Genomic DNA, 22,753 nt, shown 5'->3' with positions numbered 1-22,753 from the left:
TTCGATGATAGCTGCCTCTGCCCTGAAGATGGAGGCAGCAAACATATCTGAAACTCTTGCAGTCTTCTTCCAGACTACATGACGTTACATTCACGAAGATGGTCGTCTAATACTTGCTACTCTGGGAGCCTGAAATATGACGTTGTTTGCTGTTGTTGGCAGCGTAAATAGTTAAGTACGCAGCAGAAAATGGGTACTTAAGGAAGTTGATAAACTTTGTGTTTGATTATACATACAATGTGTTATTTGCTGTGTTTGTATCTTTGTAGGAGTGATGTAACTTCTAGAGTAACGCAGTTGCACTTTCAATAAATGAATGCTAAGACCAGATCAGAATCACAAAGAACAGGTTCTAAAAGTATTCCATGCTGGAATGTAGGACCTGTTTGTCTGTTGTTTTTGTATTTGGTTTATGCTGTTACAACAAAGTTTTTAGGAAACCTGAAAGATGTAGATGGATCTTAATGAAGCAGGGTTGGAGATTTGAGTGTGGATTCATGTGGTCCATTGGTGAACATGGTTATGAGCCTTCTTTTTATGGCTTGCTTTAATTTGTTCATTTTCTTCTACTAGAGCAATGGCGATTTTGAGGCATTGCGACAGTGGGAAAGGCCGTGGTGGGCCCTGGACTGTAAACCAGCGAAATTTTAATTCCACACAGGAAACCTGCGGATTCAAATCGCGACTTCCGGATTGAGGTGCACATTTACTACAGACCTCTCAGGATACACTTAAGGTCGTTCTTTTGTTTACTTCACGGTCCTTTATGTGTGCTGTTTATTTAACGACGCTGCTGCTAGTAGCTCACTTGATGAGTGTCGAACGACGTGTTGGTGAGCGAGTAATGAATTGGATATTGTGTGGAAGGAAGTGGTCGTGGCTTATTTAAATTAGGCATACAGTAACGGCATTTGGCACGGGAAACCTCAGTGTGGCCTGTTTCTGGAACCAACACCAGTACGGAGTAGAATTACTAAGTCTGAGAAAAGTCGCAGTTAATTCTCATTTTGGATAGCAGGTTCTCCGCGTGTGACTGTAAACAGCAAGTCATGACTCACAAACTGTCTTTCTCTTTAGTCAGCTACCGCGGCGTCTAATTTCTGTGGAGCATAACTCTTCTTGAGAAGCTGATGGTAGTTCATATCGTCAACATATTCCACGATCTTTATGGAACCCCGAAAGTTCAGTACCATTTTCAAAAGAGCCCGCCACTTATCTGTACCAGAGCCAGTTAAACTCAGTCCAAAACTTCCATTTCTTATCTGTTTTAATATTATCCTTTCATCTGCGCGTAGGTCTCAGAAGCAGTCCCTTACCTTCACGTTCTCTGATTGAAATCTTGTTTCATGAACTGAACGAATTGTGACGCCTCTCGTGGAACGTCGTGACGCACACAGCTTCATACTCGGTGCCATGAGAACCCAAGATCTTGTGTTGTGAATGCGCTCCTAGCGGTCGCTCATGGAAGGAAGATATATTTGTAATTTGTTAGGATATCTGTGGTAGCCACCTTCGGATTATCTGTGCATGCATTTGATGCCTGATTTTGAGTCATTCTTCTGGTGTTAACAGTGATTATTTCAGTACAATTGTAGATTTCTTAACCTAAAAGGGGAAAACGGTTTGTAGTTTTACAGAAAATTCAGATAACGGGTTTGTTATCCCCACTGCACGTTTGTCAAATGATAAAGAAACGTTTCAAGGCTCGTAAAGAACGAATATTGTTTTGCAATTTATGTGTCATATGCTTGTGATATCGAACCACCAAAACGGTCTTTGTTGTCACTCATACCGACGATATGTTATTCCTTCTGATGGCTTTAGCAATCGACTCGTTATTTTCAGATATCCGATTTACTGGTTTGGTCTGGAAACTTGCTTTAAAATTTGTATGTTATACTTTATTTTGAATATACTGAAGGGTGTTATTGAAGTTCAGTTCATATTATTGGAAAGAAACAAATTCTAACTTGTAACCATGAAGGAGTAATTTGGGAAATTTGTTTGCAGTGACAGATGTCAAATGAACAAAAATTTGAAACGGCAGTTGAACAAACTATGAAGGAAATTCATGATGAAACTGCTGATATCAATGATGTGTTTAACTCTATAGCACTGAGTGAAGAGCGTCTCAGTAGAGAGGGTTTCCAGAAAGGATGTTTTGAAGGGGAATTGGAAGAATTCCAATTGGTTTACCATCCAGGTGCTGAAATAGGATATTATAAAGGTGTGATAGACATATTGCTAATTATTAGTAAGAAGAGGAAACATGATATACCAGGTAAAGTAGTCGGTGCCCTCCAGAATATGTCGGATGTTATAAACCATTTCCCTTCTTCTGATGTGGAAGATTTTGATACAAATGTTGCTCATGACAATGTGAGAGCTAGGTTCAAGAAAGCTTGTGATCTACTCTAAATAGATGGCACATTTCCAGAATTAAGCAAATTTTCATTTTAAATGATGATAGTAGCAATCTTTGACAAAATGCAAGCAGAGATTGTTAGTAGGCTTGAAAAAATTATAAAGTATCTATAACCATTGTTACCACTTGCAAATTGTCACATGGTTAATTTCATCTCAAATGAGATTTGGGAAATTGATGTACCTGATGGCATAAAGAAGAAGTTTCATCCGTAGAACTTGAAGTCCGTAACAAGGTATTTTTACATCATGCCAAAGGGAGTTCTGTATGTGAACAAAAGAGTGAATTAATAGAAAGTATTCCAAACTTCATAAACTATCTTGACGTTGCAAGAAATATGGGTCTTCATGGAATTTCAGTGCAAGGAATAGTTACCTTATTGTCAGATCTACAGAAGAAACTAGTTAAATGGGGCTGTGAATGTCAGGAGAGCCTGCACATGTAACAGTTCATGACTGAAGATGATGCATGAAGTTGAAGCAATGAGTTAGTTAGTCGCTGTATTAGCTCGTGTGTCTCAAGCTTCTCTCGTGGTTGATGTCCGGGGCATAAAGGGATATCAGAGCCATTCTGGCATTGCATTATGTGTTTAGAGTTCCTGGAGTAGACTCCTCACAAGTAAACACTCATGGCGCAGTCAAGAGGACTCAGAACCTGGAGGTATGTAAAGGGTTTATTGGTTATGTTACATGAATCATGTGTATGGACTTCTTCTATAGGACAGTAGCTCGTTCTAATCATGACACAAGCGTAATACGCTGCAGGTGATGCAGATACTTAAATATAAAATATATATCTCTTTGTCATAAGAATTGTTCATTGGGTCTTCCTTATTTTCTTCTTAACAGAAGGAATTTGTGGATTGCAATGTAATGTATTACTTTCTGTGAAGAAGTGAACTGGTGTATGTTATGGTAAACTTTAAGTGTTTCAGTATATGACTCAATTTGTTTGTTGTAAGGTCTTGGGTTCATTCATCATTCTGAGACGTGTTTAATTTTGTTTATAATTTGGTTTTCAGAAAATGCCGAATGTACTGTGCCATAGGGCCAACATATTTAAGCAAGGTAATTCTCAACCATGGAGGGGGAAACACAGGAAGTCTCAGATTAGTACGAAGATCTTGGAGGGCCGTGGATGTAACAGTGCTGAAAGTGGTACCACTTCCAAGCCCCAGTCACAAAACAAGGTGACAGCATTTGTAACACAACAGAGAAACCTCTGCAGCTTAGTTAAAGAACACTTTCAGCCAGGAACGTGCCAGCAGATGGCCCTTTCTGGACTTCATACATGTGGAGACCTTGCTCCTGACTGTTGTCGGCTATTTGCCAGTAAGGAGTTCAGCTGCTTGTGCAATGTTCGCTGCTGTTGTCATCTGCTGGAAGAAGAATATGTTCGCAGTCCTTTTTGGACAGATGTGGATCCTCCATTACCCAGAGGAGTGCTGTATGGATTCCCAATGAGCCAGTTCTTGCATATGCAACAATTTTCTTTAGGCCGCAGTGCAAGAATGCTAGCTGCATATTCTTTGGACAGGATAGGAGAATCCCATCAGGTAATTATGAAAGTCTGGTTGAATGCAACTAAAGGATGGATAAATGTGGTGATATCCCAAAATTCTTATCTGAAGTTGTTCATGGTTTTTCTCCCCTGGATAAACTGCATTAACTGGCCTGTAACCCCTTCTTTCAGATCCCTCTTCATTCATTCCAGGTAATCCTTATATCTCATTCATTGCATCATAATCTATGCACATCATATAGTATCATTAAATGACAAAGGCTGCTGCTCAATTGATGTGTATCATAAACTTTCATATTGTTACGTGTGCTGCCGTGATGTCAACAGAGTTTGAGGGGCTGCTACTGGGTTGCATGTGCAAGCATGTTACCGCTTCACCACCACAGCCTGTGATGATACACAGTAAATACACACATTGAAGCTTCTGGTTAATTGTGGATTGGTGCAGGGGGAATAAGCAGGAGCTGGAAGGTTTTTCTTCCGAGCCTTGCTACAGGTCCTGGTGTTCAACAAATTTGGTGATGATATTCCGTGGGGGTCAAGTCGGTCGACTTAAATACCACAACTTTGTGGATTATGTACAAAAAGCTGTGCAGAAACTACACCTCAATATTGAAGCGAGTCTGGTGGATTTACATGAAGTGTTATGATTGTAAATGATCTCTGTACTTACAAATATTTATTTTAGAAAATCAAAGCTTCTTATACTCACAGAAATTTTAGGACATAAATGACATTTAAAATTCACAATGCATGTTTTTTTATCCTAGATGTCTTGTAGTACAAAGGAGCTGGCACTATTTTAGCCGAAAGTGAACTGCAAACTGTTACTTGTTATGCCTGTTTGCAGGTGAGTACAGATGAGATCGAGTCACTTTACAAGGAGCATTCTGTTGCCCAGCAGCTGTTGCATGTATTCTTCATTATGAGGGTTGCCTTGGCTCCAGTAATTGAAACTGTCATTCTGTTAGATAGACTTTTTATTTGCATGAAGAGGCAACTTACAAATCTGCATATACTTTGTGTGTGCGCGCTACGTGTGTTGACATGGATAAGAGAAGAAACGGCTGTGCTAAGGACAGCAGGTTTCAAGCTACGTAACAACATGGAATAGTAGGATTTGAGGTTTTCACGGCAGTGAGTATGAAGATTGCTGTCTTCTGGGTTGTAGGACCATGTTTTCTGGTTGAAGTTTACTGACATTTCAGAGGGCCTTGCTTCCTCCATCATCAGGGTGATGAATAAGCCGTGCGAGTGGTAAGCACTATAGTTATATGGAGGCAGTAAGGACCTCAGAAACGTCGGTAAACTGCTACCAGACTACATGGCACCACAACCCAGAAGACAGCAATCTTCAACGTGGAATAGGTTTGAAAAAGACTGATTGGCTGAGTAGGACAGTGAGCGGCTACTGTCGGATAACAGCTTGCTTACTTGCCCTGTCTTATATAAATCATCCAGAAATTCCTGTCCACTACGTGCCACCCTGAACATGTTAACTACAGTGTTTCCTGAATTGAATAACATTTGATGTCACTCATCCCTCGAAGCCAACTTCACACTGAACTCCAATCAGAAACGCCAAAGGACAAGAATTAGATATCTTATCTATTCACACATGTCACTAGCATTTGAAATATAAGTTTTATAGTGGATTTATTTAATATGTTTTTCAGGGCATCCAGGACTCCTAATTGGTAAAATTGTATCATTCAGTTATCTATCCCAAGTGTTACTGTATTGTTTCATTCAAGAATCCTCATGGGGAAAGAAGAGATTGAAGGTTGTCTAGGCAACACGGAGTTTTCCTCCGGGGGCTTCCCCGGTTTCTCCGTGGCATCCCAACAATTACTCCGTTCACACACAGAAGAAGGCAATGGCAAACCACTTCTGGCTCATCTGCCAAGAACGTATATGAACAGGTCCCAGTCCGAGAAAAGGATGGAAGAATCCTGTTCATATGGACTTGTCGTCAGACAGAACACTAAATAAATAAATAAATGGTAATGGGTTGTTTTTAATACAGATATTAAATAAACATCATTGTTTTAACACCAGTTTACAACCAAATTAATCACCTGTACCTCAATTATTGGGTCAAGTCCCTCTCCTCTGCTACAGCATTGCATTCAGCCTTGTATGTCGTCCATAGTGCTGAAACGTTCTAGCAGTGTCTGAATCATGTCAACACATTTCCCCCAAACCACAGCATCAAGCAGCAGCTGAGGCGGAATGGAACGAATTTTGGAAAAATCAAGAGACAGCTTGTGAAGAGTTGGGGCACTCTTAACAATTACTAGATCTATAAATGTAAGCTCCTGCTACAATCACCCACCACAGTGTTGAAGTAATGAGTGAGATGGTAACCAAGGCATTGTGAAGTCAGTGGAGGGTTTAAAGTTTATGGTCAAGGAATTCACATGTGTGCAGTTCTCACAGGAGTTACACTGTTACTGAACAGCTGAAACAAAGAAAAGCAAAAACATGTTTCATTGGTTCAATCTCAATGGTGTTCCCATAGTTAATACAAGTCGCGCTGTACATCACCAAGCTTTGCTGACCTTGAAACAAGCTCATACAGTCGAAAAGTTACCACCTCCAAAATGAAAACTGCTTTTGTAAATTGTGTACCACATGTTCCACCTCGAAAAGGCAACTTGGTCCTTGTTGAGATACGGTCCTTCGTTTCACGAAGGAATTACGCAGATTGTGGGTAAGATTTCACGTTCACACGGCGGCAGATACGAAGATTGCTGTCTTCTGGGATGTCGCGCCCTTCCACTTCTTCACTGCAATCAATGGCGTGATCCATCCAACAAGTTTCGTACCTAGGAAGTCCATACCGGCAACAGCATTGTTGGCCGAAATGTTTTTGAACATGAAACATTCAGCTCCACCAGCGAAAACCTTTGGTCATGTTTAGTTCACTTATCTGTGCTCTAGAAGGTAGTTAAATTATCGCTGACTGAAAAGGACGCTCATATATATATGTCCGCCTTTGTTCGGAAGTAAGAAGCACGTTTCTCTCAATCTACTTTCCTGTACAATATATCATTCATGATGTGTGATGAACAATTTTCATACTTTAAAAACCTTCCGGCGTCTGTTGCAACAAGAGTGCCAAAAATTATATTGCACAGAGCTGAAGAAATATTTCCTTCTCTGAAGGGCACCTCCGTAAGTATACAAACAAACACAACCAATAGTTATATAAAAAGGTCTCAATTCGTTATGTTATAATGTGGTTGTAAAAGATTCCCGTCTTGTGTTCATTATGTTATGGCTACCATGAGCATGACTGCTACACAGTTAACAGTGTGGAATTGTCCTTTATAAATGAAAGGTGTGTATGTATCTATGGGGATTGAATGTGAGATGCTTGTGTAAGAGGATATGTACCTCGGCATCACTACAGTAAGACTCCAGTAAATTTCTTGTTTCATCAATGCAAGGTTACTGACTTTTTTTGCCGGAGTTTCTTATATTCTGGAAATTTTGATGCGAAAAAGATTTGCGAGATACAATTTTATCCTGAATATACTCAGTATTAGCTTGAGGGCACCCCATATTCTATTTCAGAATATTGTATTGTAGATTCTCATGCAGTTTATACCAGAATTTAATGCATATCATCTCAAGGAATTATGTTTAACTCATACTTTTACAGCAGAATTGTTATAAAATCAAGACAGAAAATGATGTGGATGAACTGAGTGTAGAAGATTCCGTTGGCTTGAGAAATGATGAGGTTTACACACAATCAGCTTTTCCAATAAAGGATGAATGGGAGGTAAGCCTCCTTTTAACCACATTATTTGTGGTTCTTATCTGTTTGTTTGTATGTACAGATGTATCCATACATGCATGCTGTTTTATAAAAAGAACATTTCTGCAACGCAATAATTGTATATCTGTACTTTGGTTTCACAGAACTGTATGGATTTGGTGAAAGATGAACCTCATTCAGACAGTGATATGTCTCATGATGGAAATGAGGTCATCCAAGTAAAAGCTGAGGATGTCTCAGATATAAAAATTGAGGAACATCCTGTTCCAATAACAAAACAAGTTATGGAGGATGAACAGGATGAACAGGAGGTATGTCCATTAAAGTGTTAATTGTCCTCATGTGTGTGTCTGTCCATCCAAATGAAAATGTCACTTCTGATGAATAAATTTTGAAATTGTATCAAAGTTATTAATGGTATCACAGGCGATCTTCAGACATTTGTAGATCTTGATAATTATTCTACAGATAGATTCTGAGCACTGTGTTTGTTTTTGCAATATACTCAGTCTCTACCCCTTCCTTCTGAAGTAAGGATATGGTATGCTGAATTACCAGATTGTACTCACAGTAGATCTTATTTAGGATAGATGTACCGTGTCTACAATTTATGAGGCTTTGGTCGTGCTTGCATCGCGTGGTCGGCAGGCGCTCTGTTGATGTGGGCGCGTGTTGTGCGTGTTCCTCTGGTGGGTGACCCGCGAACCAGTTACAGTGCCGCTAGTAACAGCGAACTACGAATATTTCTCGTCACTAAGACATGTTATTACATTAATTGTTCTTACCTTAAATCACAAAAGATGTTCTAAGTGACTTCCTTGTGCTTGCAAGCAAGCTTCACATCTCATTAACATGTTTCGATATACTCGATGAAGCTCTTCTTGGGATATTGCCGAAATGAATTGTCGAATGTTTTCTTTAAGTGCTTCTGCAGTGTGCGGATAAATTGTAAACGTTGTGTAAATTTTATACATAGACTGTTCTTCCAAGAAATGACTGATGAAGAAAAGACTTAAAGTTTCTTCTAAATGTTTTGAACATGAAATTGGTAGAAATATGTTTTTATAAAAATTAAAACGTTTAAGAAGTGGTCATCTTGGTAGTTCAACTGTAAAGTTTGGAAAGTGGTTTATTGGAACAGTCATTATTACTGTAGACTGTACATCACTTCGTCTGAACAGTTATTTTCATTTGTTTTCTGTTACTTATTAAGGCATGAAGATGTGCTGGAATTCTTATTGACAAATAGAGAAACCTATAGATCAGGTTTATTTATTTAGGTTTTTTTTTTGAATTTATATTCGCATTAGCAAATCATGGCTTCATATATCCCCACTTCTTGATACTTTGACTCTGATTGGTTAACTCTTGCTTGCCTGTTGCAGAAAGCCCAATCATTTTGCTATAGGTTTTTTATTAACAAGTCTGGCTGGATACAAAGAACTTGAGTATGTATGTTATGATATAGGATGAGAATCCAGGGATAGTTGGCATACGTGACTTTTCTTCTATTCTGTGCATTACAGATTATTTTTTGAACCTCTTAAGTACCATTCTGTCATTCAGGAGTCCATTTGATATGTGTCCGAGTTCAGGCCTGACCAGAAACCCAACTTTTTGTTACAATTATCAAGGAACTAAATGAACTAGTAATTGTACATCTTCCTATCCCACTGCATCTAGAGTAATATATTTGCCAAGTTTGTGTGCTTACCTTTTAATACAGTGACCTACCATTCAAAGATAGAACACATTATGTGATGGAAGACCATGGGTTGAATTCAGGGGCTCCAAAATATTTAATCTCTTGCTGGAAGTAGCCAACAAGTGATTGAACCAACAAATTTACATGTAGCTGTCCCACTGTGCAAAAAAATGTGTTTACTATGGAATTCAGATCCAACTTGGTACACAGTAAGAACCAAGATAACTGAGTGACTTGGCATTGATTGTTTGAGTATGATGTTAAATTGGGGGCTGAAATTTGAGGTCAGGGGCTCCAGATTATGTCACATACTTCAGTGAATTAACTGTTGTAAACTGCAATGTGGACTTCAAATTCTTGCACACCTTCCACTAAATGTGGGTCAGGTAATGTGATTTGGTAGAAAAACCTATCATGTTGCTTTCAAACTCATTCTTCTTCTTTTTTTATGATAAGTTTATCATAATTCTTTTCTCTTTTCTTCAGCAGAGTCCTGAGAAAGAACATGAAGTTAAGCATGGTGGGGGACATCCCAATTCCTGTGATGTATGCAGTGAAACATTCTCTTCTCCAAGTGGTCTAAAGAGACATCAGCTCACACATAGTGGAGAGTATCCATTCCCTCATGATTTGAAGATACATGAACGTGTACATAGTGGTGAGCGGCCATATTTGTGTGATGTGTGTAATAAATCATTTACTCTGAAGAGTAATCTGAAACAACACCAAGTCATACACAGTGGGGAGCGACGATATACCTGTGATGTACGTAATAAATCATTCACTCGGAAGAGTCAGCTGAAACAACATGAAGTCATACACAGTGGAGAGCATCCATATTCGTGTGACGTGTGTAATAAGTCATTCACTCGGAAGAGTAGTCTGAAAGAACATCAAGTCATACACAGTGGAGAGCGTCCATTTAACTGTGACATGTGTGATAAATCATTCACTCAGAAGAGCCAGCTGAAACAACATCAAGTCATACACAGTGGAGAGCGTCCATATTCGTGTGACGTGTGTAATAAGTCATTCAACCAGAAGCATCATCTGAAACGACATCAAGTCTTACACAGTGGAGAGGGTCGATATACCTGTGACGTGTGTAATAAATCATTCACTCGGAAGAGTGATCTGAAACGACATCAATTCATACACAGTGGAGAGAGTCAATATACCTGTGACATGTGTAATAAGTCATTCACTCTGATGAGTAATCTAAAACAACACCAAGTCATACACAGTGGAGAATGTCCATATACCTGTGACATGTGTGATAAATCATTCACTCGGAAGAGTGATCTGAAACGACATCAATTCATACACAGTGGAGAGCGTCCATATTCGTGTGACGTGTGTAATAAATCATTCACTCAGAAGCATTATCTGAAACAACATCAAGTCATACACAGTGGAGAGCGTCCACTTAACTGTGACATGTGTGATAAGTCATTCACTCGGAAGAGTGATCTGAAACAACACCAAGTCATACATAGTGGAGAGCGTCCATATTTGTGTGACGTGTGTAATAAATCATTCACTCGGAAGAGTGATCTGAAACGACATCAAGTCATACACAGTGGAGAGCGTCCACTTACCTGTGACATGTGTGATAAATCATTCACTCGGAAGAGTGATCTGAAACAACATCAAGTCATACACAGTGGGGAGCGTCCATATACCTGTGACGTGTGATAAATCATTCACTCGGAAGAGTCATCTGAAAGAACATCAAGTCATACACAGTGGAGAGCGTTCATATTTGTGTGACGTGTGTAATAAATCATTCACTCAGAACAGTAGTCTGAAGAAACACCTTTTATTACATTCATAACCAGTGATGTGTGTGACAGATCATTCAGTCAGTGGAGTCATCTGAAGAAACATTAGAGCACGTAACATGGAGCTCCAACACCCCTTATAATTTTTCAAAAATTGAAAAAATTAATTTTTGTGTTTATAATTTGTAACACTTTGTTTCCTCTGTATCATTTTTTTAATATTGCCCCTTACGTTGTCATTATCTGCTAATCGGCTGAACTGACAATAAGTCCGCGGGCGAGGAGTGCGAAGCAGAACAGGGCTATCATCCGGCTGCAAGGATTTCAGTGCGGCTTTCCGGTCCAAAGTTGCGAGCGCAGTGCGAGGTCGATTGAGGGCAGTTCACTGTTCCAGCCCAAATCGGAGCTGCAGTCCTTGCAGTCAGCTTATAGTAAACACGCTTGCCGCTTAGCATATGGTTTAGACTGGTTTCGTGATTATTGTTAATGAGTGTTGAATAATTCTGTGTGCTTGCTATTTTTTGCTCTGATAATGATAATGAGCAAAGGAAGTGTATCTTATTTACAGCAATTTACTTTTTCTAAATTGTCTTTGACTGAAAAAAGCGATGTAAAAAATTATGGCCATCCTCTTCCAAACTTAGAAATAGTCAAAACATCATTGAGCACGTATAGGTTTTCTCCTGATGTAAATTTATTTATATTGTTATGTGTTGAAAAACTATTCTGATTTTTCTGCTATGCGCAGCACTACCACTGCTCAGACTCACGAGCCGCCACTGGTTGTTACTTTGTTATTAATAGGACAGTGCTTCTTTATTGAGTTATATTCCTCTGTCTTCTGTTTAGCTCCTCTGTGCATAATATGTTGTTAATCTTGATAAAATTACTTTGTGTGTAATCTTTATTGGTAAACACCTAAGTATTAATAGTTTATGAGTAAAATGTAAGTGCGTAATTTTACCCAGGGCCGTGGCTGAAAATAAGATTGGGAATTTTGTATTGTTTATGTATTTTTAAAGAAAGCCCATAGGAAGATTAATTGTTTATGTAACAGACATTTCTTCATACTCCAGACAGTACATAAAGCATTTAGTTGTACATTCAGAGGTCAGAGTTAATGTGTTAAACTGATTTTTATTTACAGTATGTCATTTTGGGTCCGTATCCTCTGGAGGAACTCGAGTTATCTGACAGCTGAACGCAAATAATTTTTGTTGTTGAAGATGATTGTCTTCTGGGATGTTATGTCGTGTGGTCTTGTAGAAGTTTGTCGATGATAGCTGCCTCTGCCCTGAAGATGGAGGCAGCAAACATATCTGAAACTCTTGCAGTCTTCTTCCAGACTACATGACGGTACATTCATGAAGGTGGTCGTCTAATACTTGCTACTCTGGGAGCCTGAAATATGACGTTGTTTGCTGTTGTTGGCAGCGTAAATAGTTAAGTACGCAGCAGAAAATGGGTAATTAAGGAAGTTCATAAACATTGTGTGTGATTATACATTATTATTATTATTATTTATTATTCAGTGTTCTGTCTTACGACAGGTCCATTGCTCTGCCCAAACAGAGCTCTCCAGTTTTCCCAATTCTCGGCTTCTCGCTTTAACCCTCTGACATGTTTTTTACGTGTATACACGCGGGGATTTAAACTTAACTGCCTCCGGTTCTACGTGCATATATGCAAGGCTCTAAGTCTAATTTCTACAACCCATAAGTATGGTATGAATAATGACTGCTTTATGGACTTTGGACTGGTCTGCTGTGAAAGGAATCCTCCTCCTGATGATGTGGCAACAGTGTGTGTATTTCTTTTAACTGTGCTGGCCATTCCTAAGTATAAATGCCTGACCTACAAGTTTTCAAGGCTAGCCCTCATTCATGTGGTGTTTGCTGTGAATGGAATTTGGGGTCTCAAAAAGGTTAAAATGACAGCCATAAATCCTGGAAATAAAGAGAGGGGAACAGAGTCAAAAGACAGAGGAAAAAAGGTCATATCTGAAGCAGACAAAATGTTACTCAAGTTTGGAATACAAGTGGAATGGTCATGTATGGGTATGTCAGAAATAACAAAATTTATTCACCCCTATACTCAGAAATCTATAATTAGAAGCCTTGTTAGAAAGAGACGGTTATAACTCTTATGATGATGTGTATAGTGGGGGCTACAGTTAGGAGCCAACTGATAGTCACGTGGAGGGGGGACATTTCATGGCTCATATTTCTGCTAAAATAAACAAGTGAAGGCCTCAGATGTGTGGAGATTATAAAACCATCTTTTAAGAAGATTGCAGTGAAAAATTCATAATTGTATCTCATATAGTTCAAACGTTATGATAAATAAAGTATTTTAGAGGAAAATGTAAACGGGCATTTAAAAAATACTACCGCCGGAACAGCACAACAGCGGTATATGCGGGGTATTTAAATCACCACGTCAGAGGGTTAATTCCTGGAAAGTCATCTTCTTTCCTTGTTTAAGGTCGTCGGTTAGCTGTATCAGTCTTCTTCCCAGTCCTCCCTTTCCTTCAACCTGGCCTTCGATGACATCACTCAGTAATCCATTCCTTCTCATAATATGTCCCAGCTAGTTAGCTTTCCTTCGTGTAATCGCCTGCAGAATGTTTCTTTGCTCGTCGACTCTCCTCAATACTTCTTCGTTGGTCACTCGATCCGTCCACCTGATCTTCTCTATTCTTCTCCAACACCACATTTCAAAACTCTCCAGGTATTTCTGTTCCTTCTTCCTGAGTGTCCAAGTCTCTGCTCCATACAGCGCGACACTCCATACGTAACACTTCACTGATTTCTTCTTCATCTCCAAGCCCAAGTTGCTAGTGAGAAGTATCCTCTTCTTGACGAAAGCTGCCTTGGCCATGTCTATCCTTGCTTTTACTTCCTTGGTGCATAGGGCGCCCGTCGTGACTATGCTTCCCAAGTACTTGAAATGCTCCACATTCTCCAGCTGTTGGTTTCCAATTACAGCGTTCAATGGTTCTGCTCTCGGTGCTATCCTCATTACCTTTGATTTTTCAATGTTGATTTCCATTCCATACTGTCTACCTGTTTCCACTAACTTGTCCATCATGTTCTGTAATTCCTCCTCTTCCTTCACCAATACTACTAAGTCGTCTGCATACTTTACAGTCGTTATCACTCTTCCTCCAATTTTGAAGTCTCCTGTTCCCTCCAGAGCTTCCTTGGCAAGCCATTCCCCATACAGGTTAAAAAGAATTGGTGATAAGCAGCATCCCTGTCTTACACCTCTACCTATCTCAACGCTGTTGGTGTCTCCTGAGTCCAGTCTCACTTTGACTTTTTGCTGCATGTACAGGTTTTCGATTAGTCTTCTATCTCTCCAATCAATTCCAATTCTCTGTAGGATCCTCATTAATTTCTTCCATTTTACTCGATCGAAAGCCTTCTTCCAGTCGATGAAGCAGGCACATACTTCTTCCTTGACATCGAGAACTCTCTCTGAAATTATTCTCATAACTCCGATGGCATCTCTGGTTCCTCTTCCTCTCCTGAATCCAAATTGGTCGTCTCCCATCACTTCCTCTATCTTCTTTTCTAGTCTTTTAGTCAGTATTCTAGTCATTATCTTTGCCGCATGTGAGATTAGGCTGATGGTCCTATAATCGCCGCACTTCTTGTAATTCTTTTTCTTCTGTAATGGAATCATTGTTACTTCCAGAAAGTCCTTGGGCCACTCACCGGAGGTATATATCTTGTTAGCGAGTCTAGTAAGAACCTTCACTCCTTTCTCTCCAAGTTCTTTCAATAAGTCTGATGGGATTTCATCATCTCCCATAGCTTTTCTTTTTCTCATATCCCTTATGGCCCTCTCTACCTTGCTCTTCAGTATCTCTGGACCTTTGTCGACCTCCTCTACTTCTTCTTCTGGCTCCAATTCCATCTCCTTCTCATCCAGTTGAGTGGCCTTGTCATAGAGCTCTTCAATATAATTTTCCCACACAGCTTTAACTTAATTCTGGTCACTGACTATCTTTCCTGATGGGTCTTCTATTTGCAGTGTTCGAATTCCGTTGTTCTCTTTCCATCCTAGTTCTTTCACCTTTGCATACATCAAATCATATCTTCCAATTCTCTGGAGTGTCATTATCTCATCACATACTTCGTTGATGTAATCTTCTCTCACCTTGTCTGTTTCTCTTCTCAGTTCGTTGTTCAGTCTTTGATATTTCTCTCTTCCCTCTTCACTGTTGATATTCTTCCATCTCCTCCTCTTATCCATCTTATCGAGCATAGCCTGTGTAATCCATGCCTTCCTTGGTATCCTTTTCATCCTACCCAACCTTTTCTTCTAGTGCCACTGTTAGGCACTTCTTGACATTCGTCCATTCCTCTTCAATGCTTTCGCCTTGACTTTCACTTAATTTACCTTCCAATTCTGCTCTTACTTCGTCTCGCACGCTCTTCAGGTTCTCCAGGTCCCATCTCTTCTTCCTCACCCCCCCTACTCCTGATTTTCTTCATTCTGGTGCTGGCGTTTGCAACTAACATTGTAGTGAAAATAAAAAAACAAGATATTAATAATCCCATAACTGCAAATTATATTAATGATGATGAAAATTGTATTCATTTCATGAACCAAGCTTTTTCTAATCCATACCCAAATATGAATTCCAAATGCTGTACGAACGAAGAATTAAAAAAAATAATAAAGTCCCTTAAACTAAAAAATTTGCATGGATATGATGAGATACCACCTATGATTTTAAAAATAAGCTCGTCATTTATAAGTTCACCTATAAATTATATATGCAATAAAATGTTAAGGAGAGGAGTATTTCCAGATAGATTAAAATATGCATTATATAAGAATGGTGATATATATGATGTGTCTAATTATAGACCTATATCACTTTTACCATCTTTTTTGAAAATATTTGAAACTATAATGTACTCAAGAATTTTGGATCATCTCAATAAATGCAATATTTTAAATACTGAACAATATGGAATTAGGAAAGGATTAAAAACAGATAATGCAATTTATAAATTGACTACAGAGATTTTAAATGCTATGAATAACAAACAAATAGTGGGAGGCATTTTCTGTGATTTAGAAAAAGCTTTTGATTGTGTTGATCATGACATTTTGTTATTTAAACTTAAATTTTATGGTATCAATGGAAAAGATCACACACACTATGAATCTTACTTAAATAACAGATACATTAGAACAGTATTACATACTAATGACAATAACAATACAGCCTCGGATTGGCTTAAAGTTAGACGTGGAGTTCCGCAAGGGTCTATATTGGGACCTTTGTTGTTTCTTTTATACATAAACGATTTACCCAGTATAATAACAAAACTTGCTACACCTATAATTTTTGCTGATGATACTAGCATCTTATTTTCTCATTCTAATACAAATGACTTTAACAAACACATTCATGTAACATTTGAAAATATAAATAGATGGTTTAGAATGAACAGATTATCACTAAATTTTAATAAGACACATTATATTCATTTTAAAATTAAGAGAAAAATGTCAGATACTCTCACAATAAGTTATAATAATAAATTCATTAATAATATCTTTTGTACTAAATTCTTGGGAATTATGATTGATGGTGCATTAACTTGGAAGAATCATATTGATCTACTCATTAAAAAATTGAGCAAGGCTTGCTATGTAATTAGAAATATGAAATCATATATGTCTACTTCAGTACTAAAGGCAATTTATTATGCTTTTTTTCATTCCTTGATGAGCTATGGCATCATCTTTTGGGGAAATTCATCTCATAGTTACACTATTTTTCTCCTTCAGAAAAAGGGAATTAGAAAAATGATGGGATGGCATCACAATATATATTTTCTTTATCATTGTTTGTATTACAAAACAAAACTCTTTTTCCATCAAACATTGACTCTCATACTATTGATACTAGACAGAGACAAAATTTGTATCTACCTCAAGCTAATCTAACTATTTATCGGAAAGGAGTTCATTATGCGGGTATAAAGATATTTAATAAATTGCCCATAGAGATTAAGAATACCTCAAATAATCTTAAAAAGTTCAAGGTTGCATTAAGGCATTTTTTAATTACTCACTCGTTTTATACTGTGGATGAGTACCTAACTGGATAACTATTACAATAAAAAATACAAGTTATATTGTTTTGTATTTAGTACGCTCCTTGTCTAGATGTAATTCTTTAATGTATGTATTTTATGCTTTTATACTTGAGTTTGTGACGTGTTCTATATCCACTATTGGATTTCTGGAACTTGTAAATAAATAAATAAAATACATATTCTCGATAATGAACTTTATTGTAAATAACCAAGAACTCTTTCAAACTAATTCTGCTGTACACAGTGTCAAAACAAGGAATAAAAATCAGCTTCCTAGACCAATTGCCAACCTCTCATGCTTTCAAAAGAGTGCATATTATGCAGGGATGAAAATTTTCAACAGTCTACCATCAAGTTGAGTACTGTTTTCGAAAGAGCCCGTCACTTATTTGTACCTTAGCCAGTTAAAGTCAGTTCAAAACTTCCATTTCTTATCCGTTTTAATATTATCCTCTCATCTGCGCATAGTTCTCACAAGTAGTCCCTTGTCTTCACGTTCTCTGATTCAAATCCTCTGAACAAATTGTGACGCACATCCGTGTTATCCATCACGCCTCCGAGCAGCTGTTCTTCTGATAGCGTGCTGGAGGGTTGGGACAGAAGCAGACCCTCTTTCGTCTGTCGGGAGAAGGAAATCTCTCGTGGATGTTCTTCGATCACAATATTTCATCCAACCCCTTGAAGCTCGGTGGTAACTGTATATACCACCAACATTAACATTCAATAACAATGATTTTTGCTAACAGAGTCTACATACGGGTTTCAAGCGGTTCCCACACTTATCGATTAACTCCCTAAGCAGCATTAACCAGATGATCTTTGTAATGGAGAAGTGTTTTATTTCAGGTAGCAACTGTATTTGTGAGCATTTTTTAGAGGAGCCTCGGGCTTCACAGCCAGAGAAAGTTGCACATAGCATCCTTCTGTTCTGCAAAGGACAAGGATTGCTCACATCATTGAGACTGGCCGAAGTAGAGAGGCAGAGAACGTTCTCATAATGAACACCAATTATAGTGTCATGTCATTTCAGGAATAATACGTTTTCTATTCATATTATTTACTTCCACTGTGTTGTATCTTTAGAGATGTTATTACAATTGGTTTGGAATGCTGTGGTAGCATCATTCAGTCAACATCTTGCAAGATCATTTTACCTTAGGCCTATCTGTGTCATTGTATGTACAACTCAGCTTGGTATCGTAGGGTTGTCTTATTATCATACAACAAGGAGTTGGTTGCAGAGTAAAGTGTGAAAAGTTGTTAGGCGCAGGGCATCTTCCACTGAGTTTCCGTTTCTGCAAACGTGGAAAAACTTCATATTGAGTCAGAATTGTATTGGGGAGTTTTGGAAGCTTTTTGTAGACCTCAACCACCTTCTTGCTACCAGTTGATATTATCCTAATGCTCTAGTCTATATAAGGCTTCCAAAACCTCACAGTGCACATTTATCTTGAAGATGGCTACTGCAGTATTTACTAAAATGTTTAAAAATTCTACGATATCCATTAATTATACTACACTAAATGTAGGTCTACATTCTGTTCTCTGATGTTAATTTAAAAAAATCGAACATGGCAAGCAGCTGAATATAACATTTTAATTACTTTTAAAAAGTCCTTCGTTCAAGATCAGAGCATACATATATTATAAAGAGAAAACTGTGAACAAGTTTTTCACAGTCAATATACGAATATTCAGATTTTATTAAAGTAGAATTTGGTTATTTCCTCATACTTCCCTAGTGTTAATTATGCTAATAATATTAAGTACTCTGTGTTAATTCTACATAGTTACTGGTCTTCTGAAATAATGACCATAGAACCTAAATAAAAGGGTCAGCAAAGACATTCACTCAGATATGAAGATAAATGGAAACATTTATAGAGATATCTATGGAATAATTAGTAAATTGAAATGAATTGAAATTCAGATTGTAGGACTAATAAATTTGTCGGTATTTTAGTGAGGAAGCAGCTGATGTGTAGAATACAGTAATGCAATTGCACCATTTAGTGAAGCTTGTTATATTGTATATGACTAGCAACCATTTTATATAGACCTAGTTACAGTATCACATAACACATTTGTACCTGTAGTGAAACAATAAGTACAATCAAGGTTTTATTTAATGAAAATACAGAAAGCATTGAATAGTTCTTAGTTTTGTACCTATTTTATTTAAGGTACTCTATATATAATGTCAATTGTCAATGTTGGCCAAATAAATAGTATAAAATATATTTTATAATAGATATAAGTGGAAACAAACTTTTTCGTACATAAGGTGGATTTTATCTGCACTTACATACAGTACAACACTTGCATGGTATGATAAAAGTACATTTTAATTTACAATGTACAAGCAATTTGTAAATGATGCACATCAGTTTATCACATAATACATCACTTGAAAGTGATATTATCTTGAGATACACAGAGGAGATTATGGAATGGTGATGTGAAACCTGGCTCAGTTTTTAAAAGTGTTTCACCTGTGGATAAATCAGTTTTATAATTGTTCAATAATCCACTATCCAATGGACTATGTCTGTAATGGGACTGGTTAACTTATGAAGATGTCTGAGATTCAGAGAAGATGTTCAGAGTTTTCTTTTGTAGAATTTTAATCAACTGTACAGAACACAGGAATTAGACTGGAAACTTTACTGACATTCTAATTATTTTACAAAGCTCAAGGATTGTAGCTGCTTTTGGTTACCAGTTTGTATAATTCATTACTATTAAATTGTTTTATTTGGTTCATCTATTTTACCCCCTCCCTATTCAAGTACTGCTGCCAGGTAATACACTGATAAAGAAAAAAAAAGATCTGGTAAGAACTTAAAATGTTTCTGTGAAGAGACCTCAGATACATTTTTTATTTATTTGCTTATGTTTTGTTTGACATTGTCAATAACTCAGACCAAAATGCATCAAATGGTAGGATGATTAATGAACTGAGAGGGCTGTGGAAGTAAGTCATGACCTATTTTAATGTACTGTCACAGCATTTGCCTGAAGGGACTGAAGAAAACCACAACACTGAGGCCATCCAGTGTCTGAGCCAAGATTTTAACCCTAGATCTCCTGAATATGTTGTAGTGCTATCCATTTAGTTGTGGAAGTCGTATGTGTTCTGAATTTATTAAATAGTTTCATTGTTATGAGCTTCAAATTATTTTAATTTTTCAAACATAACCTTAAAATATTTTTCATGAAGCTAACACTGTGGAGCAGAGTCCTATCCCTTACAGTTGCTCACGTAACCAAATTTATGGAACCAAAAAGCTTTTTACCATGTTCACAAGAGCCCGCTACTGGTCAGTACTGAGCCAAGTGAATTCAAATAAGTATAATTTAATAATATCCTCTTATCTCGGTGCTTGCTATATACCTTGCCCATCCTTATAATATTTGGTGAAAGGCAAAATTATGAAGCTCATTATGCAAACTTTGTGTCATTATAATGATACTTTGCAGGGCACAAAAGAATGTTTAATTTCTGTATTATTACAATTATTTATTTTAATCCGTCTTATCACAATATTTAAAATTTCTTATAATTAAGATAATAAAATATCATTGATGTTCCATATTGATTGATCGATTTACATTTCGGAACATTTACACAACATGTTTCAGTTTTTATAAAACCATCATCAGGTGTAAAATATCTAAGAACTTAAAACTCAAATATGATTCCATTTGGTGATGTGAGTATTGGTGAGTATTGACCCACACCTATTCGAAGACACTAGTACTTCTGGACATATCGGAACGATCACTCCTACATCTTTGACCGATATGTACATCTAAGAAAATTTAAGAAAAACAACACCTTCGCCCAAAAATGGAAAAACAAACGTAATGAAAACATCACCAAAATGGAATCATCTTTGAGTTTTAAGTTCTTAGATATTTTACACCTGATGATGGTTTTATAAAAACTGAAACATGTTGTGTAAATGTTCCGAAATGTAAATCGATCAATCGATATGGAACATCAATGATATTTTATTACCTTAATTATAAGAAATTTTAAATATTGTGATAAGACGGATTAAAAGAAATAATTCTGATAAGATTCACAATATGACGCAAATACACTATCTTCTGTATTATTTATGTTATAGCTGATTATCACATGAAACTTTACATACTGAATTTCCTTGAATTACTTTCACACTTTCTAAACAGTCTTTGGTGCATTCTCAACAGAAAGTGACATAAATATGCCTGTTATCCTTGCCATGTCTCTCCATACATGTTCCAACATGTAAGGACCTAAGAATTGTTCAATAGTTTTTTTATTAAATTTGATATTTGGGAGTTTTAATAATCTTTGTCAACACACCAAGTTTTGTTGCTGTAGCAATATGCACGTGGTGGTGACACGTGAGAGTTGCACAAAGACATTTAGTTCCTACCACTTGGTGACAACTCCAAGTATGTGTGCACTTTTGTGTCGGGAAGCCTTTGTTCTCCTCGATTAGTCATAACCTAAGAATCGAGCCACATAATATTATCATACAATAAAATTTACACATTTAATTATACTTTCTTATGTCTCTGATTACACCTCAAATGACTGTTAGCATTCCTCATTCCCTTCAACTGCTTCCCGCAGGAACAAAGAAAAGCAAAAGCATGTTTTATTGGTTCAATCTCAATGTAGTTCCCGTAGTTAATACAAGTCGCGCTGTACATCACCTAGCTTCGCTGACCTTGAAACAGAAGATCATACAGTCGAAAAGTTACCACCTCCAAAATGAAAACTGCTTTTGTAAATTGTGTACCACATGTTCCACCTCGAAAAGGCAACTTGGTCCTTGTTGAGAAACGGTATTTCGTCTCACGAAGGAATTACGCAGATTGAGGGTAAGATTTCACGTTCACACGGCGGCAGATACGAAGATTGCTGTCTTCTGGGATGTCGCGCCCTTCCACTTCTTCACTGCAATCAATGGCGTGATCCATCCAACAAGTTTCGTACCTAGGAAGTCCATACCGGCAACAGCATTGTTGGCCGAAATGTTTTTGTACATGAAACATTCAGCTTCACCAGCGAAAACCTTCGGTCATGTTTAGTTCAGTTACCTGTGCTCTAGAAGGTAGTTACATTATCGCTGACTGAAAAGAACGCTCATATAATTGTCCGCCTTTGTTCGGAAGTAAGAAGCACGTTTCTTTCAAACTACTTTCCTGTACAATATATCATTCATGATGTGTGATGAACAATTTTCATACTTTAAAAACCTTCTAGAGTCTGTTGCAACAAGAGTACCCAAAATTATATTGGTCAGAGCTGAAGAAATATTTCCTTCTCTGAAGGGGACCTCCCTAAGTATAAAAACTAACATAACCAATAGTTATATAAAAAGGTCTCAAGTCGTTATGTTATAATGTGGT

At 37.5% G+C, this 22,753-nt stretch overlaps 2 protein-coding genes, 1 long non-coding RNA gene and 1 pseudogene across 14 annotated transcripts in view; 2 read left to right on the top strand and 2 right to left on the bottom strand.

Moving 5' to 3' along the window:
* Window positions 1-22,753, top strand: part of LOC110840910 (uncharacterized) — a 50,537-nt gene that overhangs the window by 5,531 nt on the left and 22,253 nt on the right. The window contains exon 3 of the mRNA XM_087350704.1: window positions 7,877-8,044. Coding sequence (XP_087206830.1) covers window positions 7,877-8,044 — 168 coding nt within the window. The remainder of the gene's footprint in view (window positions 1-7,876; window positions 8,045-22,753) is intronic.
* Window positions 2,288-6,003, top strand: LOC110839235 (putative methyltransferase-like protein 25; annotated as a pseudogene). The gene is made up of 3 exons (XR_015535540.1): window positions 2,288-3,085; window positions 3,447-3,980; window positions 5,701-6,003. The product of XR_015535540.1 is annotated as a putative methyltransferase-like protein 25 (transcript).
* LOC147873449 (uncharacterized) lies at window positions 5,948-7,130 on the bottom strand. The gene is made up of 2 exons (XR_015535556.1): window positions 6,508-7,130; window positions 5,948-6,407 (listed from the first exon to the last, which is right to left on the bottom strand). It is a non-coding gene; the product is annotated as an uncharacterized LOC147873449 (long non-coding RNA).
* LOC147873448 (uncharacterized) lies at window positions 17,524-22,378 on the bottom strand. Of its 11 annotated transcripts, none has more exons than XR_015535551.1 (3): window positions 21,505-22,046; window positions 18,499-18,639; window positions 17,524-18,039 (listed from the first exon to the last, which is right to left on the bottom strand). XR_015535551.1 is itself a non-coding variant. In XM_087350848.1 (3 exons), exons 1-3 carry the CDS (start codon window positions 20,745-20,747, stop codon window positions 18,084-18,086), a joined length of 339 nt encoding a protein of 112 aa, XP_087206974.1. In that variant the 5' UTR covers window positions 20,748-21,484; the 3' UTR covers window positions 17,524-18,083. The 11 variants fall into 11 exon arrangements, 1 of the variants encoding a protein (XP_087206974.1); XM_087350848.1 differs by lacking the exon at window positions 21,505-22,046 and adding an exon at window positions 20,739-21,484 and having other exon boundaries at window positions 17,524-18,272; XR_015535545.1 differs by lacking the exon at window positions 21,505-22,046 and adding an exon at window positions 22,069-22,378 and having other exon boundaries at window positions 17,524-18,639.

This window comes from Zootermopsis nevadensis, unplaced genomic scaffold (genome assembly GCF_977971745.1).
Source record: "Zootermopsis nevadensis isolate Lab colony 2312 unplaced genomic scaffold, Znev_1.0 Znev_ptg000017l, whole genome shotgun sequence".
Classification (NCBI taxonomy): domain Eukaryota; kingdom Metazoa; phylum Arthropoda; class Insecta; order Blattodea; family Termopsidae; genus Zootermopsis; species Zootermopsis nevadensis.
Note: the sequence above shows the minus strand (reverse complement) of the source record. Positions and strands in the feature narration are given on the sequence as shown.